Source organism: Penicillium concentricum (genome assembly GCF_028827145.1).
Source record: "Penicillium concentricum strain IBT 3081 chromosome Unknown utg000002l_segment0_segment0, whole genome shotgun sequence".
NCBI classification, from domain to species: Eukaryota; Fungi; Ascomycota; class Eurotiomycetes; order Eurotiales; family Aspergillaceae; genus Penicillium; species Penicillium concentricum.
Window position 1 is genome coordinate 8,188,290 of NW_026622755.1, and position 25,063 is coordinate 8,213,352.

Below are 25,063 nucleotides of genomic sequence, written 5' to 3' on the forward strand. Positions count from 1 at the left end.
CTATAGCTACCCGATACTCGCCACTATCTTCCTACATCCGTGAACTGTGGGTTTGTTGATGCCGTGAAGGGAAGGCTAAAACCCCAAGCCTTCATTTTCATGTCCTCGATAGCCTACATTCCTTCGAGGTTTGACCTGGGTCCTTCATCTTGTCTGGTATTTTCTCACGACAAATTTTTTTTTTTGTTTCTGCCATTGTCTGCCATTAGGATATCCTTCTCATTTCAAACCACTTTCTTGACATCTTGTCAGACTTCCTCATACTGCATAGCTCTAGTCCAAGTGTGGTCACAGGTCTAGTCAAATTTATTGGATACTAGCTGTAGCTGAAATACTTTAGTGTGTGTGATCAAAAAGGTCTTATGATGTTTGATTGGGACTATATTTTGCGCTTTTTTTCTCGTATTGTTAGATGTCAAGCGCAAAGCCAAGGCAAGACAGAAGAGCAAAGCTAGTTACCACGCCAAATCATAATACCATAGGGATCACGATCAGCCTCACTAACAGAAACCGAAGCAACGCCTTGATCCTTATGCAAGTCCCGAATTCGAAGTGCAGTCGCCAGTGGTGGAACCCCACCAGACTTGCTAAGATCATCAATAGCCTTCGCAGAATCCAAGAAAGCCTTAGCCCACTGCTCCGTAACCTCAGCCTGCAACTTAGGCTGCATCACTGAACGCAGATACCCACGCTCGGAGTTAGTGTGCGAAAGCGAAATAACAACAGATCCGCGCTCCGTGGCAGCCAAAGCCTCGTGGTGGCTCATTTCACCGGTCAGGAGGAGATCAGGGAGCTCGCCGTCACCTTTGAGCAGCACACCAGAGCCCGAGCCGGGACACATACCCACCGTACGGATGGAGATAGCGTCAACAGAGTGGCCTTGGGGAATGGCGATGGGGATACCGCCGGGCAGGCCGATACCGCAAGCGATATTGTCGATCAGGGTAGTGAGTGGCTGTTTCTCGGCGAAGGTCACTAGACGGCCTGCACCGGCTGACTCGAAACCTTCTGGGATTGAGGCTGGCGGAGACGGGTGGATTGTGGACCTGGTGTGCGGTGGTCCTTGCGAGGGGGTTTGCACAGCGGGGATTGGTGATTCCGGGTAGGTTGGGGCGGAGTACATGCTTGAGTTGCAGGATTCGATGGTGGCTTTCGGGGTTTGTTTGACGGGGTTGAAGTTTCCTGTCACTACGTCGCAGAGCCAGTCGGCCATGCCGCCGGGGACGGTGTCGACTGCTGTGTGCGGGGAGTAGACGCTGATTCCATGCTGTGCTAGGCGGAGTAGGGATCGTTGTTGGGAGTCGGCAAAGGTAAGTGATTTCAGGCCGCGGAAGATGATTGGGTCTGTATGGATGGTATTGTGTTAGGTCTTGGGGGAACGATTGTAGATATTCGTTTTTGAGTTCCACGAGGCGTCTAATCGCATGTATGCTAGTTCCTTGGGATGCGACTTACGGTATGCGACGACAACCGAATGGCGCTTCTCAATAGCTTCATCGGCAACGGCGGTAGTGAGGTCAATAGCCAGGAGGACCGAGTTATTCTGTATCCGGGAGTTGTCGAAAGGAGCTTCGAGGAGCACTACAATTGAGCGAGGTCAGCACATTGCGAAAGCCAATCAAAGGATATTTCGAGAAGAAAAAGAGCTTACATCCTGTATTATCGAAGCTCTTGTCTGCCAGCGCCTCCGGGTATCTGCATATAAGAGGTTAAATGAAGCTCCATACAATGCGGGGAGCTCTGGGATCGAGTGGGGGATGAATTACAGCTTTCTCATAGCGCTCACCACGCAATTGGTGAATGGCGAGCATTCCGAAGATTTCATTGACACAGGCATGGCAGAGTATCGACGTGTAGCAATGCGAAGAAAATTCATAGAGAGATGTCAACGCGTTGAAGACAGAAGAGCAACGGAATGGAAAATGATAATGAGCCACACACACACGTGCACTCACCAGCCACAGCCGACCGGAAGCTCTGAATTTGTAATAAAGGCAAACTCCCATACTTCGCGATAACCTCGGGTTTGGCACTTTATCTTTTCTCGTCTTCTCCCCCTCTCCGTTCAGACCATACTTGATGTTCTCCCGCACCTCCTCCTTGACCGTCCTGAGCAGAAGCTGCCGCTATCTCCTCCGCCCTCACAATAACATCCAGCGGGCCTCGTTTTCCCTCACCGCACGCTCCCACGCCGCCATCAACGCCGCTATGGCCGACACATCTGGAATCACCGCAGACTCGCTGAAGAACAAGTTGACTGAAGTGCTGCAGGCGCAGCATGTGGAGGTTGAGGATCTATCGGGTATGGAAATTTAAATTGAAAATGGGAATGGGAACGGCACTATGACGTCGAAACATTCTCTTTTTTCCCCCGTTGATCTATCGCTGACGTTCTATTTTTTTTTTCGGTGTTAATATAGGCGGCTGTGGCCAGGCATTCCAGGCTGTGATTGTTTCCCCTCAATTCGAGAGCAAGACTATGCTTGCGCGACACCGGCTCGTCAACTCCGCACTCAAGGCCGAGATCGCTGCTATTCATGCTTGGACACCCAAGTGCTATACCCCCGAGCAGTGGCAGGCGCTGCAACAGTAAATGATATCTCCAAGACGCAGAGATGTTATGAGTCATGGCCTCTTCCTAGAGGAATATTTGGAAGAAATTGCACAAGACCAAAGGTTGAGGTTCAGACTTGGTTTAGGAACGAAGGATCGGCCATTGATTTCTAATTGCTCGATTGATTCAACTATATGCTTGCCCATTTAATTCTGGCATCGATTTATCAGGCGTTGGCCGGGTTGGAAAGGATGGAATATTTGTACATTAAAATCCTGCGCTACGAAATACCGTGCAGCAGGGACCAGAAATAAACTTTGTGCCTTGGGCCTATGATATATTTTTCTAGTATTTGCAAGGATATTAGAGATCTATCTAGAGATGACTTTAACCGAGCACCTTCTCGGCAGCGGAAACTTTCAAGTGATGTTAGCGTAGAATGATATACTCGACAGAAAAGAGACATACCGTTAAGACCGGTGTTGTCAGGCTCAACGAAAGCTTCCTTGACCTTTCCATCTTCGACAAGCAGAACGTAGCGCTTGCTGCGGTTGTTGCCGAAGATAGCAGCGCTATCGAAGCTGAGGTCGAGCGCCTCGGTGAACTTTCCGGAGGGGTCACCGAGGAAGCGAATCTGTCCAAAATAAAATATCAGCTCTGTCGCCACAACCAAAATACAAGAGCAAAAAAACTTACGCCGCTCTTGCCGGAGGGATCAAGGGAATCAGCCCAAGCCTTGGTCCTATATGATAGCTTTGTCAACAAACGTTCCCACAAAGCTTTCGCTCTGCAATTCGACATTATAGCTTACACGAAGGGGTCATTGACAGAGATGACGAAAGCCTGACCAGCCTCCTTGAGCTTGGGGTGGTTGATGAAGCCAGGAACATGGGTGCTTGAGCACGCAGGGCCTTGAAGAATGTCAGCCCCGAACAGTTTTTGTTCGCAAAGGGTTCACGTACTGAAGGCAGCCGGAGTGCCAATGATGACAGCCTTGTTCTTGATCTCCTTGGCCAAGTTGACCTTGTTACCGGGGGAGTTCTCGACCAGGACGTCCAGGTTGGGGATAGCGTCGCCCTTTTGCACGAACGCGGGCGCAGTGCTGTGGAAGAGGGACGCTTGCGCGCGAACGCGGGGGATGTTGGTTGCGATACGGCGGGCGAACATGGTGTTAATTGGATGATGGGGTTGATTAATTGCAAAGGAAAATAAGAAGTGTTGAAATAACGGGGAGCGCAAGGGCGGTATGTCGGGGGAGCTTGGGCGATTTCGTCACGGCCGTGCATTATTTTTAGGAACTCTGTTTACACCTCTCACTATTTACTTTTCGTCTGATATTGATGCCTTTTGCTTTTATATGTTTATATGTTTAATGTGTTTAATTTCATGGATGCATGTTAATTGGCAAGAAACTCTTGACCTGTGAGTATCTTCAGTGCGACTTGCGGAGGCTATACCACAGGTACCGCGAAGCAACCTATATGAGCTGTCACCCTATGATAGGTGCTCTCTTTTTAAGAATAGGGCGGACCAGCTGCCTTCGAATCGGATGATATGAAGTCACATCCTATTCCTCCATGACGCAGTGGATCCTTGCTCCGTCACACGGTGGATCATCAACCCCCTGCTGAAGGATGCAGTCATTTTCTAGTTCAACATGAAGTTCGGCGCCAATATAACCGTTTGAACAATGGACTTGACTTGTGGAGCTCATGTGATATAGGTGATTGTGTGCTTTTATGACGAAAATGTGCTACGGTGGAATGTTGGGAGCTTTTGAATCACCATCTGGATTAGTTTCGGTGGCTTCTACTGGTGAACCACGTTGCAAAGTGTAGGTATTTCCATAGAGACTTGAGTTTTCAGCGAATTTTAGGATCCTAAGATATCTTGACGCCATATATAATATCTTCTATCTTGATATCCGCTCTCGGTTAAAGTGGATAAGTGGTTCTCATTAATAGGTTCATGAATCAAACATGTTCGACCACAGACACGCGGAGAATGGCAGGGCTGATCACTAAATGTTATCCATATAAAACATATTAAAAAAGCGTTGGTGGAGCACTACTTACCCCCCTGTCATAAAAGACTCTTTGATATCTCTCCAGGTGTCTACGCTAATTCAATGTCTCACCATTTTCATCAGGTCATTGGGGGGAATGCCCCATCTCGTGCGCACTGACACGATCCCCTCCATATGCATCTGTTCTAATAACGAATTAGATCTGAGTATTAGGAAGTTTTTTTTTTCAAGTTCTAAGAATATGTATACAATACCTAGGTCCAGTGTGACATACTGGAATTTTGCCCCTCGTTGGTCCCTGATTCCTAGGATATTCACGATCGACCTCCTTGCATTAAGAAATGTCAGTAAAATCAATCCCCAAAATATAGTTATTTATATAGGTTTCAAAATAAAATAAAATAAAGATATAGTAAAATGAAGTCCTTGAAGTCCATACCAGGCAGTACCTCCACAGTAACTTTGGTACTTGGCTCTACCGCTAAACCCCAGTAACTGACCGTACCCCCATTATTTCAATTTTTTTCTCTCTCTTCCCACCCTCCGAAAAAAAAGGTCTGGCTTTCTCCCCTTGTATTCTTTTCTTTTCTGTGATCGATCATCCCGTTATATTTACAATCAAGTTTTATCCGCGTTGGGACGAGACCAGACTTGTTCGACCGGTCGCGACCCGTCTAGCCCAGCATGGACGGTGGCCAGACCTCTTCCAATCCCGCCCCCGCTGGGAACTCCAGCGATTTTGTTAGTGAAATCCTATGTTGTTTCGATATCTTTACTAACATTATGAATAGGTACGCAAACTGTATAAGTGAGTCTTGCTCTTCAAAGTTCTCCTGATACCCTTATTGGTCTTTTATCTGATATTTCTTGCAGAATGCTGGAGGACCCAACCTATGCGTCTATCGTACGCTGGGGTGATGAGGGGGATTCCTTTGTAGTATTGGAGGTAATGCGCCCGTGGATTTGTGTGGCCGAACAGATTCGGTCTCTTTGTGCTTGGCTAATTCAAAAATCCCGACAGTGCGAGAAATTCACCAAGACCATCCTACCGAAGCACTTTAAACACAGCAACTTTGCCAGTTTTGTACGCCAACTGAACAAATATGATTTCCACAAGGTTCGACAAAACAACGAAGAAAATGGCCAGTCGCCATACGGGCAGAATGTACGCACCTCCCCCCATTCGGAGATCAGTTGGACCGAGGGTCTCACACAAATCATGTAGGCATGGGAATTCAAACACCCCGAGTTCCGCGCAAATAGTAAAGAATCACTCGACAACATTCGGCGAAAGGCACCCGCCCCACGAAAACAAACCCAGCCCAGCGACGATTCCGTACCCACGCAACAAATTGATCTTCTTAACCAGCAGATTGTGGCGCAACAGCAGCAGATCCAACATCTATCAGACCGATATGCCCAGCTCACAGTGGATCATCAACTCATGCTACAGGAAGTGATGCGGGTGCAGAAGACGGTGTTAAACCACGAGAATGTCATTCACCAGGTGATGACCTACTTGCTTTCGGTCGATGCGCGCCAGCGTCGAGATAGCAAGGCGGTGACATTCCAAGCGCCTGGAACCACAATGAGCCCTTCCCAGGTTGGTACAGTGGACGACGAACCTTCATCACCCCTCCAGCAAGCCTCGAAGCTCCTGAATGATATGAACGCCGAACTACAATTCAATATGAACGGCGTCGATTCGATGAACGATCCGCAAAAGGCCGTTGTATCAACTCCCACCATGGATCCGAATGTGCGAAATGGTTCGCTCCGTCCCGCGACAACGGCACCCCCAAATCCAGCGCTTGTTTACCCCAAGATGGCCGGCGATTTGGAACAAGTGGTGTATCCCGTGGGCGCCACCAACGGCATCGATCCCATGTACAGCGAGCATATCAACAATGTTCCGTACCCAATGCCCGCTAAGCAGGAGATGGATACATCGGATGCTCGTCGGCAGTTCCCTGACAATCGGAAAAAAAGCACCAACGTGGACCCTGGCTGGGTGCGCAGCCCCCAGATCCTTTTGGTGGAGGACGATGCCACTTGTCGGCAGATTGGCGGCAAATTCCTATACTCTTTCTCGTGTGTTATTGATACCGCGGTATGTTATCGGTCTTGTCCCATTGACCAGCACAAGCTTGCTAATATTTCCAATAGTTTGATGGATTGGAGGCTGTGAACAAAATCCAGGGTGGCTCAAAATACGACTTAATCTTAATGGACATCATTATGCCGAATTTGGACGGTGTATCGGCATGCCATCTCATTCGCCAGTTTGATCGCACCCCTATAATCGCCATGACCTCGAACATCCGAAGCGACGACATCCAGCTCTATTTCCAGCATGGTAAGACAAACATCAAAACTGGATCCAGGTCTTTCGCTAATCTGTTTTAGGAATGGATGATGTTCTTCCGAAACCATTCACCCGCAAGAGTCTGCTCGATATGCTTGAGAGACATTTGGATCATCTCAAGATTTCACCACAGAACCCAGGAATGGAGCCAGTCCGGCCTTCAGCAGCCGCTGTGACCATGGCAGCTGCAAACCAAAATTCAGCAACTCAGTCGATCAAAGAAGACAGCTCTCCAGGCCAGTCGCCCGCCGGATCAATGAATAACTGGCAATCGCCCAGCCAATTCCAAAACATGCAGGCTGTTCCACCGAATATGCCCGCCGTGCAAGGGCCATACGTTACCGCTCCGTCGGCCGCCTACACTGTTGACCAGAATGGCGTCCAGTACCCAGCACCACCAGTAGGAGTGCCAACCGGGGGCGCTCCACTTCGTCCCCCACATCGCCGTCAAATCTCCGATATGGCCGGTGCTACCGACAACCCCAACATGCCGAAACGGCAGCGCATGTACTCCCAAACACAACAACCAATGCTTGCCGTGCAAGCTGGCCGACCTGGCTAAACTCACTTCCGGCCATTCATCCTGGCTTTGATTTTCTATACTTCACCTTTCCGCCTGTCCATTGACTCACGATTCCCACTTGTCTATAACGAGGATTCGAAATTCCAAATCGTACATTTTTGCTACTCTTTGCGTCTTGAATCGCCGCGGGTGTCTCCCGCTTTTTACAGGTTCTGGCGTTGGGTTTTGATTTAAATTGGGTGGCGAATTGTGCGCGAATTTATATGCGTCAGCTATATCCACCGTGGGTTCATGCATTTCCAAGGATATGGAGAGATTGTTTCGTCAGGTACATATTTACAAACATATTATTATTCCTCTCTCACATTCTCTATGTCCACGCAGGGGGCACTTGGTATTGTTTCTACCATCGTTCCAGTCTTGTAGGGAGCTATAAGGATCAACATTTAACCATTCCCCAAGAACACTTACTATATTCGGGATCTCCACTCCTCTTCGGCAGGGCGGACGAACTGCAGGAGCAAAGGTCTAGACCTTCTAAATTGAAATTAAAATATTTAAACTCCTTTCAAGGTCCAGGAGGGCCCAGACCTTGCGGGGAGTTCTGGGCCTTATGTGTTTGTTTGGTTTGCATTTGAGGTCAACTTTGGTGAGACAAAGGTAAGATTGTTGCTAGCCATTGAGACCTTGGGAAGACTTTGTCTCATGTCAAGTTGAGACCCAAAATCAGCCCGGCGTTGAAGCCCTGTGGTGCGCCTTACGGACAGCACGACTGAAGGCAGGTTCTATCTGGGAAGGTGTCAATCATGTATGGCGTGTTTATGTTGTTTCTTCTGGATTGAAGACCGACTATCCACACTGAGGACTGATTTGGCGACGCTAGAGCGTGTTATCATTGCGTATGAGACCGAGATGCATCCTCGAGCTCGGGACTATGTCTAACTGTATCGAGAACGAGAACGCCCTTTACGATGACGATGCAGCATTTTATTTGATTGATATGTTCAACGGGTCAACTGAAGCAGACATGTGTGTTTGAGGGCTCACCCATGTATATCTATCTCATGGAATTCCGCATCACACACGGCCCGGCATGATGGCGAAGACATTACAGACTTGATCATTAAAACAGACATCAGGTAGCGTTTTGGGCTTATAGAGGATGTGAGGTGCACATCTATGGAGTACCTTATGTAGGTATAGATAGATGATAGATCTGGCAAGGAATACAATAGGGAGCATCTATCCCAAATGAATGAAACCACCAAGCTTGGGCTATTTGTAGATAAATGTAGGCATCGCAAAAGCCTTTCATTGAAAATTGATCGATGTAATCTTGTAGGGTCGTCACTCATGATGCTAGAATCCAGGATAAAACCAACCGAGAAAACCGAGAAAAGAAAAAAACCAGATCGAAAAACCATTAAGTCGCTTTATGCTTTCTTCTCGGCGTCCGGCGCTTCGGAGGAATCACCAGTGGGTTCAGGTTCTGCACTGCCCGCTTGCGGCTCTGTAGAAGAGCCTTCATTCTTGGCTTCTTCCTCTTCTTTCGGTTTCGTGTCCTCAAGGACAATATCACCGTCCTTGTCGACAGTTGATTCGGCCTTTTCCTGTTCTTCTATTGCCTCGGTAGCGGTGGCAGTGGCTGAAGCCGGGACATCGACGGCACCATCTGTGCCAAGACGCATCTCGACGCCTTTGCCGTCTTGCAGACCCATGTCTTCTACGCCAAGGAGGATTGGACCACGGGCGTGAGGGACCTCATCAGATGGCTCCGGTGAAGTGGTAGCAGCCCTTTCTTCGGCTTCGGATGGTACTAGGGTTGTGGCTCCCGGTTCTTCCTCGGGCTGTGTAGGTAAAGCTTCGGTGCCTAGGGGAAGACGTTAGTGAACAGGAAACCAGTAGCTCGGTAATAATGGATAAACATACCCTCGACTAGTATGCCTGCATCTCCATTGGTGTCCTCGCCTTCGAACGAGGCATTGGTTAACCACGGGATCGGAGTAAGCAGCGCACCGCCCAGAGACTCATCGCTTCCAAGACCGTGGGCAAAGTCCGGGGCTATATAAACCCCGCTGCTATTGCCAGGAAGCACTAGGCCGTTAGCTTGAGCATTCGTGAGCCCCGGCGTTTGGAACGGAAAAATATCTGCGGAGCTTGTCACTGAGACAACGCGATCGACAGCACGTAGGTATGCAGGTAACGTTCTATAGTGCTTGGTCGGGTAGAGCACCAGCTCTGCAAGCCTCTGAATGGTGTGTGGAGGTTTATCCTCGAAGAAGGATTTAATCGACGAGCGGATGGCGCTCAGAAGAAATGCAAGCGGAGGTGGAAGGTGGCCATCCGTGCTCGCACCAGATGGCTGGGGCTGTGAGTCCGACACTCGCTCACCCGACGGAGAAGAGCCAGTTCGCGCTGCCTGGGGTAAAGTCTGGAGATCGGTAGGGGAGGTGTTTTCCTTGTTGCTGCTTTCAGGTGGGATGGAGGTTGCCTGGGAAGAATGGTTGGGAAATGGTTGCTGGCCGATGGGTTCGGGGCGCGCTTGAGGCATGGGGAACACATTGTACACGATCTAGAGCTACTAGTTAGATAAGTCGGCCAGGGACATCGAAGCATAGCGCACGTATTCAAGTCGCTCAATCAGTGGCCCAGCCATGCCGTGCCATCTCTCTCTGTATCGGCGCGTTAGCCTCAGAAGTGTTTGGGGGATCTTGGCAGTTTCACGTACAAATCTATCGGGCCGCCATTGGCGGCTGTTTGGAGAGCTTCCTCGTCTGTAATTTTGATATATCAGTTAAGACCCATTGCGACTCAGACTGAAGCTGCGACTGTGATGGTCAACCTACCCAGAGACATTGTCCAGTTAGCTGTGCATGGAGAAACAGAGAGAGTCGAAGCTGCAATCAGGGCGCGCGGCAGTCGACATCGGTGATTGGCCTGAGCTTATCGATAGCGCCACGTGACTCTCCGCGAATTTTCGGAGTTGAGGGGCACCGTCGATCTCACATTTGACATATCCCGATCAATTGACTCATTTATCCCTTCGATCGGACATCATGTGGAACTCACCAAAGGTCGGAATCCTCGGCGGTGGCCAATTGGGCCGCATGCTTGTCGAGTCCGCCAACAGATTGAACATCCAGGCCAATGTCCTCGACGTCGACAACTCCCCCGCCAAGCAGATCAGTTCCCACGATGGCCATGTGACCGGCTCCTTCAAGGAGCCTGACGCCGTGCGCAAACTGGCTGAGACCTGCGATGTCATCACTGCCGAAATTGAGCACGTCGACACCTACGCTCTTGAGGAGGTTGCGTCGAAGGTACGGGTGGAACCCAGCTGGCAGGCTATCCGAACAATCCAGAACAAGTTCAACCAGAAGGAACACCTCCGCAAATATGGAATCCCCATGGCCGACCACCGGGAGCTGGTGAACAACACACCCGAGGAACTGGCTCAAATTGGAGAGCAGTTGGGCTACCCGATGATGTTGAAGTCGAAGACTATGGCATATGACGGACGTGGTGAGTCATATGTGATCCCGATCTGGTATACATCTTTGTTAACATATCAAAGGAAACTTCCGTGTCAACTCCAAAGAAGATATCCCAGAGGCCCTCGAGGCTCTGAAGGACCGCCCGCTCTACTCTGAAAAATGGGCTTACTTCAAGATGGTTAGTATCTGCGGTTGAAAAACACCACACCATCCACGTCTCTAATATAACTTGACTACAGGAACTCGCCGTCATGGTCATCAAAACCAAGGACGACGTCCTCTCCTACCCCACCGTTGAGACCGTCCAAGAGGACTCAATATGCAAGCTGGTGTATGCGCCAGCCCGCAACGTCTCCGACGCCATCAACCAGCAAGCGCAAGCTCTCGCCCGTAAAGCCGTCGCTGCCTTCGAAGGCAAAGGCGCTTTCGGTGTGGAGATGTTCCTCCTAGAAGACAACAGCCTGATGCTCTGCGAGCTTGCAAGCAGAATCCACAACTCCGGCCACTGGACAATCGAAGGCTGCGCGCTGTCCCAATTCGACAGCCACATCCGTGCCATTCTCGACCTGCCCATCCCACCCAAGAGTCTTGAGCTTCTCCAGCCCTCAATCATGCTCAACATCATCGGCGGCGCAACCCCCGATTCCCACCTCACGGCCACCCAAGCTGCCCTCTCCATCCCCAACGCCAGCATCCACCTCTACAGCAAGGGTGCCGCAAAGCCTGGCCGCAAAATGGGCCACGTCACCGTCACCGGCGCGACTATGCACGAAGCCGAGACTCTGATCCAGCCCCTCGTCGACGTCGTCGACACCATGCGCGCCCAGCGCCCCGATATCAAGACCAAGGCTGTCCGCTCCGGTCCCTCTAAGCCCGCTCCCTCCGTCGCCGTCATCATGGGTTCCGATAGTGACCTGAAGACCCTCGTCCCGGGCCTCAAGCTGCTGCGTGATTACTTCGGCATCGAGCCTGAGGTTGAGATCACCTCTGCTCACCGCACGCCTGATTACATGGCCGAGTATGCGGGCCAGGCTGCCTCGCGCGGCATCAAGGTGATCATCGCCGCCGCCGGTGGCGCTGCCCACCTTCCCGGTATGGCAGCCGCTCACACTGCCCTCCCTGTTATCGGCGTGCCGGTTAAGGGAAGCTCGCTCGACGGCGTCGATAGTCTCTACAGCATTGTGCAGATGCCACGTGGTACGTTATTTTCTGTTTTGCTCAACTTCTTTCTTTCATTTTTACACCCATTTGACCCGATCTATATTTCTAACAATTAATAATAGGCGTCCCCGTCGCCACTGTCGGCATCAACAACAGCATCAACGCTGCCCTCCTAGCCGCGCGTGTACTTGGCTCTTTCGACCCAGCCATCCAGCGCAAGGTCGAGACGTACGCCGAGGCTGCCCGTGCCGAGAACATGGAATTGAAGGGTACCAAGTTGCGCGAGTTGGGGTGGCAGAAGTACTTTGATCAGATGTAGACGGTAAGCATGTAGGCATTTGTGATTTGAGATTTGATACGAAGCAGACGCCGGAAAAAAAAGAGAAACACGTGAGGATTTTACCTTCCCTGGGCTTCTTGTATAGTGGAGTTCAGTTTACTTCTTTTTATAGACGACAATGAATGACTTTTAAGCTTATTTTTAGCTTCCACGGGTCTAGGGTACTTCAAAATTTCTGTCTTTGATCAAAGCTCCAATTTACTCAGGAATGATTAACGCAGACAACGGTGGCATTATGTATTAGGCTACCGTTAACTAATACTAGTACAAAAAAAAGAAGAAAACGTCCGTAGTGCACAAGGGGAAATCATAGCAAAGAAACAAGAATATCAAGGGACAAAAGAAAATAACGTTACGAGCATGTCATAACGATTTTGGCCACATTCAGTTTAGACGGTAGTTCCGATATTGTTGACGGCAGTACCGTTAGTAACAGTGCCACTAGTGATGCCGTTAACGCCATTGGTGCCGTTGGCGCCATGCTTAATGGCGTCACCCAAGTTCTGGGGCTTGCCATTGACGAAAGCTTGGTCAACCTCATCGGAGAAGCCACGGGCCGGATGTCCGTTGGTACCATTGGCAATGACGGGAGCGGCGCCTGTGGTGGCGCCAGTGACACCCCCGGCGGAAGCAACTCCGGCGGCACCTGCGCCTTGGGTGCTGGCACCGTGAGACTTCTTGGTGATGGGGCCGCCGGACGGGATGCCGGTGGACTCGGATGCGCTGCCGAGGCTGAAGATGGGGGACTCCCAGCGTTCGCCCTTGGCAGCCAGCTCAGCATACTCGGTGGTCTTGTTGGATACACCACCGGGGAGCTGGATGTCAGGGAAGATGGAATCGTGGAGAGTCATAACAGTCTGGACCGTGGTGTCACGCTTGGCAACGTTCTCAGCCTGCTTGGCCTTGGCTTGAGTGCGAGCTCGGATGGCATCGGCGTAGCGGGAGAAGATCGTGGGCGCGTTCGCGGGGTCTTCGCGGGCGGCCTCCTGGGCACGCATGGCCTCGGTGTGGATGTCCTTGGCGAAAAGGTCGCCCTTCCTGAAGGCCTCGCGGATCTGACCCTCAACCACCTTCTGCAGAGCAGGTCTGACCACGCGGAACAGCATGGGCTTGAAGGCGTTGAAGAGCAGCTTGTGGCGGGACTTCCTCAGCTTGATATCCATGTGCTTGATGGACACAGACACCCTGTCCAACTTGACAAAGTGCTCCTTGTCGTTCTTCTGGGCAGTCGAAGCGGCGATCTTGACGCTGAGACCTTCTCCACCGAGGAAGATGTCCATGATTCCACGATCGGTGATGGCGGGGAAGCCCTCCTTCTTTTTGATGTAGTAGCTGATATCGCGCAGATCAGCCTGAATGCCAGACATGGAAATCATGATCTTATTATCACGCTTGTTGGTAATCTTCTTGCGACCCCAGCGAAAGTAGTTGTCGCTGCCGAACTCGATAACATTGGGCATCAGGTTGTCACCCTCAATGCACAGGTTCTCGACCACAACATCGACCATTGGGTCCGAGACTTCAATACGGGGGATTGGAACGTAGCGGACATTCTCGAAGATGCTGGGAATGATAACATCGCGGAGATCCCGAAGGAGATCCGGCTTGAAGGTAGCCTTGCCACTAGCGTCGTGGCCCAGATCCTTGAATAGCTTCTGGAACGACTCAGCAAGGGCCTGGTTCTGCGGGTCCTTCTCGAACTGATCGGCCATGAACTTGGCCTCGTCAACAACACGGTCGGCGTCACCACGGTAACGCTCACGCAGGAGGTAACGGCCCTTATCGTAAATCTCGTTCCACTGGCGGTTGCATTCGTCCTCCATGATGAAGCCTTGCTCGCGCAGAGATTTGCTATATCTGGTCAGCTTTTGTTCTGGGGTGAAGTTTTCTAATTCACATACCGAATCAAGTTGTCGACGTTCGTGAACCAGTTTCGGAGTTCAGGGTCCCTCTCGGCATTGCGGTAAATGGTGTTCAGCGACTCGAAGAAGCTGTCCAGAGAGGTGTGGTTGGCAAAGCGTTCGATAAGGGTGCGCAAATTGTACTGAACAGCCTGGACATTGTCGGTCTTCAAGACGTCACGGGCAGAGCTGCTGCCCTTCTTGGAGATGTCCTTGGAGTGTCCGGCGTATTGCTCAGCCATGCTCAACAAGGTCTCGACAGCTTGCTGGTCTGCATGATTTGTTAGTAACCTTCGACATCGATATTGAAACCATGGTTGACTTACAGTCAGCATGACCCTGGATCTCAATGATCATCTTCTTCAGACGCCAGACGGTCTGCTCGCGACGCTCCTTGGGAATCTTGTCGGACAAGTAGCTCTTAGTCTTGTCGGAATATTCCTTGCTCTTGTTCTGCGGTGACGTGCCAGTCTCATCTTCAGCGACTGCCTCAATACCTTCGTTCTCCTGAGATAGTGTTAGTATGTGCACATTGGGGACGCATCAGGGATACATACAGCCTTAGCCTTGTTCTTCTTCATTCTGGACTTCAGGTCATCCTTGGAGATATTGGGCTTCTCGTGCCAGACGTTGTCCTCTGCAGCTTGGTCGATCTGCGAAAGGTCCTCTTGCGAGGGGCGGACCTGGTTGGCGGCCTTTTGAGAAGCATCGGCAGCAATGTCTTTGCCAAGAGTGATGGCATCGTTCACTGGTCATCGTTAGGCAATGTCCGTGATCCACAAACGGAAGTTTACTTACATAGTTTTCTAAACTCTCCGTTGGTGATCATGAGTGTGCCCAGGGTCTTCAGGCCATCAACGGCCCTGCTCGCATCTTGCTGACTACTCTCCTTGTCGATAGGGAGCCCGGGGCGCTTGCCCTCGACATTTTCACCTGAAATCTTCTGGGCTTGCCAGATAAAGTCTTGCAGGAGTTCACCCTCGTTCTTGACCAAGAGCATCTTCTTAGCTGCATCGATGACATTGCGCACATCTGCCACAAGGGTCTTTCCGTCGGATGAGAGCTCCTTAGATGGAGATCTGAGGGCCTTGGAGTTCAAGGCACTGTTCAAAGCGATGTCACATTGCTTGTTCTGTAAGAGGCAGGGACCTAGTTAGTATTGGCAAAGGCCGGTGGTAGAAGATTGAGACGGACCGAGGGGAGCTTGCTATTCTTGAAGGCTATAGTAGAGACAGTTAGCACGGCAATGATCAATTAGGATCTGATGAAGCTTGACTTACCATGGTAGATACCAAACAATTGAAGCTTCTGGTTGATATCCTAGAGGGACTGTCAGTGGTTTCAATTGGGGGTCACCTTGTCATACATACCTTCTCCTTCTGCTTAGAGTCGGTGGGAACGTTCACAGACATGATGAAGTATGTGTCGAAGACCAATGATGAAGGGATGAGATAGCTAAGGTATTATGTATGAACTAACAAAGGTTAGATGTTTGCATCCATGACAAACAAGGGTACTCACAATTAACTATTTATTGAACCTATGTAGGCACAAAACAAGGGGTATCACTGGAATGAAGGAAAATATGGTAGAGAAAAGAAAATTCAAAGTAGGAGGGAAGGGGTGACAAGAATATAAAAGACAAAGGGCATAGCGCCATTATGATGAGCAGGGCAATGATCCCTACTACAAGGAGCCCTCAAAAGGTTACCTAAGGAGCTACTTTGCCCGAGTGCTATAGCTTTTTGGTGATCGACACTTGACGTCATTGTAACTGTTACGGAAATCTGCTCCTTCCCAGTCTTTTCATACCTTTTGTTACGTTCAGCCTAGAACATTTTTTTCAAGTTTATATTTGAATACATATGTTGTGTCATATGTAAGGTTATATCATATTAACCTGGGGTTTCAGATCCACGTCATCCACTTCATCATCTCCATAAGGCTGGATTATCCACGCTAAAGCTATATAGCTTGACAACTAATCATATAAATCCAATAGAAACCCATCAACCCATAAAATCCCACAAACCCCCTAAGGATCTACAACCTTTTCAAGGATGAGATCGGAAAGTCTTGGCGTATGCCATCATCCATGGGTCTACGTGGGTCCACATATCAGAGTCTGCTCAACTTGACGTCAACACTTCGGATCTTCGTACGGAATTAGATTAATCGGCCTTTTTTGACGTGCACTTTTGACCTTAACCAAGTTAACTTGGGACCATTCCGGCTATGATTCTAAAGGCCAAGCTTTCAGCCACAGGAGGGAAAAAAAGGTGTGGCTTATATGGGGCTGTGCACCCACTCCTTACTAGATTAAGAATAGTGTCTCCAGTCTGTTTCCACCCTCTTGATCTTGAGTCTGAGTCTGATCGAGTTTGATTTTGATCGCCAATGATTCCAAATATCTTAGTGGAGGCCATCTCCTGGAACCTAATCGACCACTATTCTCATCGCGGAGACCCTAATAGCGCTTTTACACGACGCCAGAAAGGGAAAGTCATGGGGATCTCTTTTTCACTCATTCGATTTGTCCTCTGTAAATATGAATTGGGGTCGACCCCTTCATATTTTGTAGATCCGTTTCTCAAGGAAATCGACGGTCCTAGAAGCTACTGTTCAAAGGTAATGCAATTATGAAGTATGTGGCGCTCACAGAGCGATTAACTCACACGTTCTTCATAACTATCACGTTACCGTATAACACCAACACCAGACTACATGGCATACATCGTTATTCAGACAACACAGCAACCTTCGAGCCCCAACTCGCCTTGAGCTACACACTACGCTCCAAGGCTCACTACCATTCAACTCAATCCGTATATCAACAGGTTGTATGTACGGAGTACACAAACACCGGTTGAACGGCGCACCAAACATACATATATGCACCCAAGTCTACTAATATTCAATGTCCCCTCCCTCCCCAATACCGTCTACTATCCTCCACAACCCTCCCTTCCCACCCCTCCTCAACCAACGGCCCAATAACCTCTACCACACTCTGTCCCTTTTCAAAAACCCGCCGACAAGGCAGATTCAGCGTCAAATTCTCCGGATTTCCAACACCAATAACATCCTGCAACGCGCTCTCCGACGCCAGATACACCAGCCGCCCAATATGCGCCCAGTAGATGGCGCCCGCGCACATCGCGCACGGCTCCCAGGTCGATACCAGCGTGCAGCGGGCCAGGTACGCCCAGTCGTAGTTGTCTGCGGCGTTGCGCGCGAGCTCGCTTTCTGCGTGCCGCACGTGGGAGAGAGAGTTCGAGGAGAGGAGGATTGTTTCGTTGTCTGGGGCTAGGAGGATTGCTGCGAAGGGTCGCTTTTTGTGCAGGTCTTGTGCTTGCGCTTGGTGGGTGAGGACTGCATGGGATGCGGCGGTAAGTTGGGGTTGTGTTAGGGGGATTAAATTTAGGCTGGGAGTAGTCATTGCGAGGTTTGGTGTGTATTGCGGGCCTGGGTATAGATGAGGATATCGGAGTGGGTAAGGTGGGTAAGGTGGGTTTGGGGATTGTGGATTTTTATGTCGTGCTCGGTTTGATATGAGGTTCGCGGCGGTATCCGACGATGCGAGATAAGGGGTGAGGGGCTATTGTTTCCTCACAATCATAGGTGAGACTAGTGAGACATTCAAAATTTGACTGGTGAAGTGGTGCATGGTGTATGTCGTGAGTTATATGCTTGAGTAGTTGCTATGTACAAAAATAGGCAAGAGGTCATTATTTACATGTGGAATCGTCAGGGGTCCGGGTTACTCGAAATCGGAGTCTGGGCAGCGGAGAGATTCTCTCTTAGCGGGTCCGTGGACGAGCCCTTGGAGGACGATCGCATACGAGTGTGGGCACCGTACTCGGGATTCTCCATGTGCCTGTCGCTATCTGGCTGCGGTGTGCTATTATTATGAAATGAAAGATCCACGAAGTCCGACAGGTCGGTCGGGGCCGAGTTGCTGCCGCCGTTCTCAGTGATACCCACCAATTTGCCTAGGATCGCGTATTCCAGCTTGAGCTTCACGCTGTAGACCATTGCCTTGAGGGCGACATGGATGTCGAAGAAGCCCGAGTACTGTACTCCGATAATGGCGGCGTCCATCATGATCATGACTACGTTCACGATCAGGAGTTGGACCAAGGTGCCTCGGTAACGACCTCTTGGGCGGAGATTCAGTAGTCGCACAGCTTCCCAAGAGTAGATGGCGGAGAGGATGATTTCTTGTATGGAGAATCCGATCAATTGGATGCGCTCGAAGATGTTGAACCCGGTGGTGAAGATGGAGGATTTGTTCGAATGGCTGCCAAGTTCGAGGACGGATCCGGGAATATGTAGGATGATCGCGTCGACGATGATCATGGCGAGAGTGGCGCGAAGGACGGTTCGGCTGTGACAGACAAGATGCAATCGAGACCAGAGGACTAGGGACTGGCCCGTTACCATCCCGACCCAAGCGACTAGCTCCATCGCTATGGGGAATGTGTTGGTGTATATGTTGAAGATGACGAGGAGATACCCGAGACCGAAAGGGATGATACTGAAGGAGGCGATGAGGAGACACCAAAAATAGCACCCGCCATATCTCGTGAAGGTGGTGAAGCACAGAACAATCAATTCCAAGGCATTATACCAGGCAATTCCAATGAAACAGGCGACTACAGTGAGTTCCGCGAATCGGCCGCCGGAGCGATCAGCGAAGCTGAAATTGCCGGAAATGTCGGCACGCGACATGAGGACATCGCTGTTGGAAGCGTATTGCGCAATTATACAAACATTGCTAGGGAAATATGCCAGTAGAAGTATACAAGCGAAAGAAGCCTCGGGGGAAATTAAAGTAAGGGGATATATGCACAAGCCGAGGGAGATACGAGGCAAAACGGCAGAGTGGCGGAGAAAGTCAAAGATAAGACCTTCTTCTTGTTGATATAGATTGAATTACAATTGGGTCCCTGGAGAATAAAAATCGGGGCCAATTCGGGGCAGCCCCGATGGCGGAGATCCGGGTGATCTTCTGATAGGACGCTTGCGCCTCAAGCTTGGGGCTACCTAGGTACGTACCAAAGGTTAATAATTTTTTCCATGGGTTTTGAAAATTTAGATAGTCAAATAGTGAACGTATATTCTAATTACTAATCAGTGATTACTATAGAGTTTCTACTTTGTAGTAAATCCCACAAAACTGCTATACGGATAACGAGTTGGACTACAATGTTTGTCCTCCAGTCAAAGACTATACTCTATTGTCGGGCTTGTTTTGAGTCTAGTTTGATTGCATGTAGCAAGGGGTATGCTTTTGTTCATGTTGAGAGTTGGTTCTCGTGATCGTACTGATACGAGCACAGGTTCTAATTTTTTTCAAAACAATCACGTGTTTGTCTGCGGATTATATTAGTTATTTAGTCAGTATCTTTATGTGGTTGTGTCAGGCATATCGTGACGGCACATAGCTGTTGATCCAAGCGCCGGCAACAGCATTCGCACCTATCTTCTCGGCATAGAGCAAGACATATGTATATAATAATATCAACCATAGTATCTGAGTGTCTTGGTTTAGCCAGGCCTGGGCTATCTCACAGTCATCTGGTACGTGGCCAAACTGAAGGAGATTTCCCTCTATCGTTTTGGGGTAATGTGAGATAGGCTATATTTAATTTGATGGAATGACTATAATATTTCAAGCGAAGGACCAAACGAATATTCCCTGCGTTGTGGATTCATCTACGGAGTATTGTGGTACTCCGTGGCTACTTGGCATTTGGGAATGTTTGATAATGATGTGTGCGTGGGTGCTAAATGAAGGCAACCTTAATTACGCCTTTGTCTTTCAAAAATTTTCCCCTGTTTTCCCCTGTTTTATTACAATCTGCCTACTATCGATACCTGTTTATCTAGGTTTGGTGGCTTTTTCCCTCCGTGTGGCTACGTGTGGTGTCTTACTGAGCCGAAGAGGCTCGATATATATATATTTGAACAATTGAATTCTGTCAAAGATAAAAAACAACATCCATAAACGATCAACAAGGCCAATATGGTTACCTCTGTCTAACCGAAAGAAGGTGCGTGAAGTATCAATTTTTCGCTCACAACTAGGCACTATACTTTAACAGCCACCAAGCATGTTTTTATCACTGCCAAACAATAAAATACTACATAACTAAGTCACCTCTAATTATGTCTTAATAATACTAGTAAATGATACTCAGGTATCATTAACTAAATATGTGTTATTGAATGCACTCATAAAGGTTTCCAAGGTTTGTTTGCCTGCAGATTATTCAGACCCCTCTCTTTCATAGGTTCCAATCTTGCCCAGGTGTTTCCATGGAGCTATATGACAGAGGTAGATGATAGTCCGCATCTATCTTTGTTAATAATATTCTTGCTCTCTCTTGTAGTGACGTGGATTCCACGTCCATCAGTCATGAAAATCGCCTTCCGCCCCCAGGTAGGAATACCTCAACCCCAACCCTCTTTTAATCTACTCCATACGAATGCCTAGAAAATACAGAAGAAATTCTCATCATTTGATTGAATCTGCATCCAGTGGGCTGTTACGGGTTGTTACAACCTAGGGAAGCCAGAAGATGGCAGAATTACACTCCCTCCCTCTGGAGCTGCTCGCCATGATTGTGTCTCTGTTAGATTTAGAAGCCCTCACGGCTTTTAGTCTAACAAACCGGGCGCTATATAACCTCGCAAGCAATTACATATTCCGTGTTATTTCATTGTACAATGAGGAAGGAAGCTGCGAGAAATTCAAGTCCAGCATATCACACCCACGGGTGAAAGAACGCGTACGCAAGCTCTACCTCAACACCGTGTATTACGACTATATGAGTGAGATATGACGGCTTGACAAGCAAAAGTCGACGTTTGCCAGTATTTTCTTCTGCAAGAGCTGACTGATCTACTACACGATAGGTTTCCGCTGTACAAGGGGAAATCGAACCACCCAGAAAATGGCAAAAACTGTTACCAATGTTGCGACAACTTCCAAATCTGGAAAGTGTTGCTCTGCGCTTCGATAAGCACTGTTCTGTGAATCCACTTTATCCCGACAAGCCCCAGACAGGGCTATACCGGGCTACTGTTTTGGAATGGCTCTTTGCGGAATAAGTGTCTTTGCGGCGACCATTGAAAGAGCTCGCGATCCAGAATCATCAGAATACAGCTCCACCTCCGGGGAATATTTTAAATGAGATGGACCAAGTGCCGAGAAAGCTGATGTCTCTAACCCTCAATGTGGTGCATAAAAGGGATGAGGCCTTTCCCGAATCGGAAATAAACTTGCGTTATTGTTTATTATCGCTGATGTTAACCTCCTCATGGCCACCTACACATACTGATCTAAAGATACGCCCGACAGAAGGACGAGCCACATCAGTTTTTTACTTACACGCTATCAACATACTGGCTTAAGCCAGCGATGGGATCGCTTCAAAAGCTTTCTTTGTATTCCACCATGTACTGGGGACTTCATCCCCACGCCAAACCGGATGGAGTTCACTTCCCTAATTTGAAGTCACTCACTCTTGGTAATTTCTCTTTTCACAAAGACAAGCAGCTGGACTGGATCACCTCTCACTCCACACTACAGGAGCTTTATCTCGATAACTGCCCTATCTTGTTCCATATCGCAATGCATGACAGTGATGGAATGTTCCCCCGCTCTCCCATAGCTAAATCCGACATGTACCACAACGAGAGTGTGCACTGGAAGCTTCAATATACTTATCCACGTCGGTGGTATGGTTTTTTTGTCGCGATTGAGATCGGTCTTCCCCACCTCTACCACTTTGGATTTGGAATCAATCAGGAGTGGGATATGGATGTCTTGCCATTTGAAAGCGCAATGAAGATTGTCCCCGCGCTAAAGGAAGACCGATACATGGGATTTGATTGCGGCATACGCGATTTGGGCCCGGAAGCTCTACGGCCAACTTGTCATAAAAAAGATCGAGAGGCATTAAAGGCATTGGATCGGAAGATTGGACAGCAAATAGACCGTGGAACCGTCACTATCGGTGGATATACGGTGGAAAACCTGATAAAAACGGGACAAAATATGGGGATATCGAGGCCCCTTGTAATAACACCGCGCAGAATGCAATGTATCTCTGAATGGGCTTGTGCTATGCTGTCAATTCTTCCAGGTAGATTCTATCTAGATACATCGTTGTTTTCCTTTACAAAAGCCTCACGGCCTTTTGTTTCACTATCTACTGCAAGTTATCTGGAGTCTCGGCCATTATCAACTCATTTCTATTACTCACCAATTCCAAGGTCATCAGCGCATGAGTGCGTTGAATATTCTAAGCCTCCTTCTCAATGTGTCCACGGATATACTCGCGAGGTCTGGCCATTTACTGTGTACAGGTGCTCCTTTGGAATTAGTGCGCAACTAAGGGACCATGTGCATCATGAACAAAAATATTAATAGGTTGAGATTTGCCTAAGACTAAGTAGAACAAAGCGGAAATTTCCGCCACAGTTGACCGAAATTACTTGCCCTGGCAGTCACAGCAGACCTGACAGCACACGAGTTCCTCACTCTTTGGCATTGTGCTCGAACACTTCCACTTCTTCCCGATCTCCAAATACCTCAACTTGGGTGCTGGAGAACTTTCTGGCCGACACTTTCTCTTCAAACAGCATATCAAGTTCAGCAAAAGTGCGACCAGTTGTTTCTGGAACTCGGAAATACGTGTATACAACACAGCAGAAGCAAACTCCTCCCCAGAAAAAGCCTGCAAAATTACTCCAATCCCAGGCGGCAGGGTTCAACATATAGGGAGTTAACACACCACAGATGATACCGACAATATTGTATAGGACACGACCGAGAACCACAGTCTTGATTTGCAGCCGACGAGTGGAGATTTCTGCCACGAGCGAATAGGCCACAGTTCCGACGGAAAGCTGGTAGAATAATGCCCAGCAGAGCATCAGTGAACCTGTTGCGAGTGATGCTTGATCCCTATGTGCACTAGGAACCAGGCCAAGGAAACCAAGCAAAAATAGTATAGTGCATAGTCCGACGAGGCCATAGAGATATAGCGTTCTTCGGCCAATTCCAAAGGACATGAGGAGCCAGGCTCCAAAGACACCAACCATGTTGATTCCGTATTGCCCCATCGCGAATGAATAGGAATTGGATGCCGATAATCCTGCCTGCTCTAGGAAGTATGTAGAGTAATTGGAAAAGGAATTGCCGCTGAGATTTTGAATTGCCCACACAAGACAGACAACCTCTGTTCGCCGTAAATTGGTCCCTTTGAAACAATCAAAGTACGAGGCTCCATCTGAAAGCTTCGCTTCAAGATTCGTGGTGTGACGTATCATAGCAATTGTTTCGTCCGCATTGAAATCCAAGTTTCGGTCCGCATTCGTGAGGCGTATGAGTGCCTTCTTCGCGTCTTCGTCCCTGTTCTTTCTGACCAACCACCAAGGTGATTCCGGGGCGAGGAAAATTCCAATAAAGAGAGGAACTGGCCACATCCATTGTAAACCATATGGAATCCGGTATGACCATTCATCATTCCGGTTCAACATCGCTTTGATGACTCCAATGCCTATAAGTTGCCCTAGTCCCCAGCAGAAGTTGACATATGACGTGAGATATCCTCTGAGAACGACAGGGCAGACTTCAGAAGCATAGGTCACCGTGAGCGTCTGGAAAATGCCCCATGGAACTCCGGCGAGGATTTCCGCTGCAAGCAGGGTTTGAATGTTTGGCGCTGTGAAAAAGATTGCCGTGAAAATGGTGATCAGGGCTAGGGAAGTCATAATTGTATAGCGATATCCGAATCTCTCTGAAGCCCATCCGTTGATCAAGAGGCCAATGATTTCTCCACAAGCGGCGCCGTTGCTCAGGCCAGCTTGCCACTATATGCGACAAAGTTATTAGTAACAAGAAAATAATGGGGGAGAGAAAGAGCCGGTAGCCACTGGCTTAACTTACTGCAGCTGGGACTTGATAGGAGCCATCTGCCGTCATTTCGCCGTACTTCTTTGTGAATTGGGGAAATGCATAGAAATTATTGACCAGACTGATATCATAGCCTTCCATTGCAATACATGTGGAAATGAGAACACTCCACCCGATCGCCTTCGGATAAGTTCTGATACCTTGTAACAAGGTCATCTTATGCTCCGCCTCAGTAGCTGCTTTCGCATTGTTGGTTGCCTTGGCTGTCGGCACAGAATCCTGGCGTTCGACATCTCCGAAGGCATTCCCTGCCGACGAAATGTCGTCCTTGGCCATGATTGTCCTTTTCGAAGGTGAAATCCCAGGCTTTAGATATGAACAAAAGGAGAAAGGATAGTCCTATAACTCAGTCACAGATATGAGAAATAATTATTGGAGCACGAGACATCTTTTTGTGGAGTCGGGGGTATTTATGTAGAAGGAACGGGAACCTTGTCTAGGTCGGCTATTCCAAAGTATCTACTCCGTAAGTATGTAGCTAATGGGTTAAATGCGGGAAAGGGTCCACCGGTTAGTCGGCCACTGACGTGAAGCCGATTTTAAATTGGGACCACTGTCAGCAAATTGACCCTGACCCATAACTGCTCTCTGTTGCCTTCAAAGGCCGTCCCAAATATTATAAAGAATGATTTCAATTGGTTCGTTCAACGAATGAAAAGGAAACATGATTCCGAAAGCCATGTGGCGGCCAATAGATAGAGGTATACTTGG

The 25,063-nt window shown here is 48.9% G+C and overlaps 10 protein-coding genes across 10 annotated transcripts; 3 read left to right on the forward strand and 7 right to left on the reverse strand.

Annotated features, from left to right (window-relative positions):
- Positions 1 to 451: 451 nt before the first annotated feature.
- On the reverse strand, positions 452 to 1,837 carry N7517_006830 (Nif3-like dinuclear metal center hexameric protein; the record flags this gene model as incomplete). The annotated part of the gene is made up of 4 exons (XM_056724560.1): positions 452 to 1,344; positions 1,456 to 1,581; positions 1,652 to 1,695; positions 1,767 to 1,837. The coding sequence occupies 4 exons, from the start codon at positions 1,835 to 1,837 to the stop codon at positions 452 to 454; spliced, it is 1,134 nt and encodes a 377-aa protein (XP_056580810.1).
- A 242-nt stretch (positions 1,838 to 2,079) lies between these two features.
- N7517_006831 (uncharacterized protein) lies at positions 2,080 to 2,593 on the forward strand (the record flags this gene model as incomplete). The annotated part of the gene is made up of 2 exons (XM_056724561.1): positions 2,080 to 2,302; positions 2,421 to 2,593. 2 exons carry the CDS (start codon positions 2,080 to 2,082, stop codon positions 2,591 to 2,593), a joined length of 396 nt encoding a protein of 131 aa, XP_056580811.1.
- Positions 2,594 to 2,941: 348 nt separating this feature from the next.
- Positions 2,942 to 3,721, reverse strand: N7517_006832 (peroxiredoxin family protein; the record flags this gene model as incomplete). The annotated part of the gene is made up of 5 exons (XM_056724562.1): positions 2,942 to 2,970; positions 3,023 to 3,188; positions 3,251 to 3,296; positions 3,366 to 3,465; positions 3,517 to 3,721. The coding sequence occupies 5 exons, from the start codon at positions 3,719 to 3,721 to the stop codon at positions 2,942 to 2,944; spliced, it is 546 nt and encodes a 181-aa protein (XP_056580812.1).
- A 1,543-nt stretch (positions 3,722 to 5,264) lies between these two features.
- skn7 (uncharacterized protein) lies at positions 5,265 to 7,507 on the forward strand (the record flags this gene model as incomplete). Its single annotated transcript, XM_056724563.1, has 7 exons — positions 5,265 to 5,321; positions 5,372 to 5,388; positions 5,454 to 5,526; positions 5,602 to 5,745; positions 5,806 to 6,690; positions 6,747 to 6,936; positions 6,987 to 7,507. The coding sequence occupies 7 exons, from the start codon at positions 5,265 to 5,267 to the stop codon at positions 7,505 to 7,507; spliced, it is 1,887 nt and encodes a 628-aa protein (XP_056580813.1).
- A 1,394-nt stretch (positions 7,508 to 8,901) lies between these two features.
- Positions 8,902 to 10,324, reverse strand: N7517_006834 (uncharacterized protein; the record flags this gene model as incomplete). The annotated part of the gene is made up of 5 exons (XM_056724564.1): positions 8,902 to 9,338; positions 9,398 to 10,040; positions 10,092 to 10,140; positions 10,197 to 10,242; positions 10,315 to 10,324. 5 exons carry the CDS (start codon positions 10,322 to 10,324, stop codon positions 8,902 to 8,904), a joined length of 1,185 nt encoding a protein of 394 aa, XP_056580814.1.
- Positions 10,325 to 10,524: 200 nt separating this feature from the next.
- N7517_006835 (phosphoribosylaminoimidazole carboxylase ADE2) lies at positions 10,525 to 12,442 on the forward strand (the record flags this gene model as incomplete). Its single annotated transcript, XM_056724565.1, has 4 exons — positions 10,525 to 10,990; positions 11,043 to 11,140; positions 11,202 to 12,159; positions 12,246 to 12,442. 4 exons carry the CDS (start codon positions 10,525 to 10,527, stop codon positions 12,440 to 12,442), a joined length of 1,719 nt encoding a protein of 572 aa, XP_056580815.1.
- A 410-nt stretch (positions 12,443 to 12,852) lies between these two features.
- On the reverse strand, positions 12,853 to 15,776 carry N7517_006836 (uncharacterized protein; the record flags this gene model as incomplete). Its single annotated transcript, XM_056724566.1, has 8 exons — positions 12,853 to 14,314; positions 14,365 to 14,635; positions 14,691 to 14,871; positions 14,922 to 15,112; positions 15,163 to 15,496; positions 15,559 to 15,584; positions 15,645 to 15,684; positions 15,735 to 15,776. The coding sequence occupies 8 exons, from the start codon at positions 15,774 to 15,776 to the stop codon at positions 12,853 to 12,855; spliced, it is 2,547 nt and encodes an 848-aa protein (XP_056580816.1).
- Positions 15,777 to 17,278: 1,502 nt separating this feature from the next.
- Positions 17,279 to 17,803, reverse strand: N7517_006837 (nucleoside deaminase; the record flags this gene model as incomplete). The annotated part of the gene is made up of 1 exon (XM_056724567.1): positions 17,279 to 17,803. One exon carries the CDS (start codon positions 17,801 to 17,803, stop codon positions 17,279 to 17,281), a length of 525 nt encoding a protein of 174 aa, XP_056580817.1.
- A 308-nt stretch (positions 17,804 to 18,111) lies between these two features.
- On the reverse strand, positions 18,112 to 19,095 carry N7517_006838 (uncharacterized protein; the record flags this gene model as incomplete). Its single annotated transcript, XM_056724568.1, has 1 exon — positions 18,112 to 19,095. The coding sequence occupies one exon, from the start codon at positions 19,093 to 19,095 to the stop codon at positions 18,112 to 18,114; it is 984 nt and encodes a 327-aa protein (XP_056580818.1).
- A 3,816-nt stretch (positions 19,096 to 22,911) lies between these two features.
- N7517_006839 (Major facilitator superfamily domain general substrate transporter) lies at positions 22,912 to 24,628 on the reverse strand (the record flags this gene model as incomplete). Its single annotated transcript, XM_056724569.1, has 2 exons — positions 22,912 to 24,249; positions 24,326 to 24,628. The coding sequence occupies 2 exons, from the start codon at positions 24,626 to 24,628 to the stop codon at positions 22,912 to 22,914; spliced, it is 1,641 nt and encodes a 546-aa protein (XP_056580819.1).
- Positions 24,629 to 25,063: the final 435 nt, after the last annotated feature.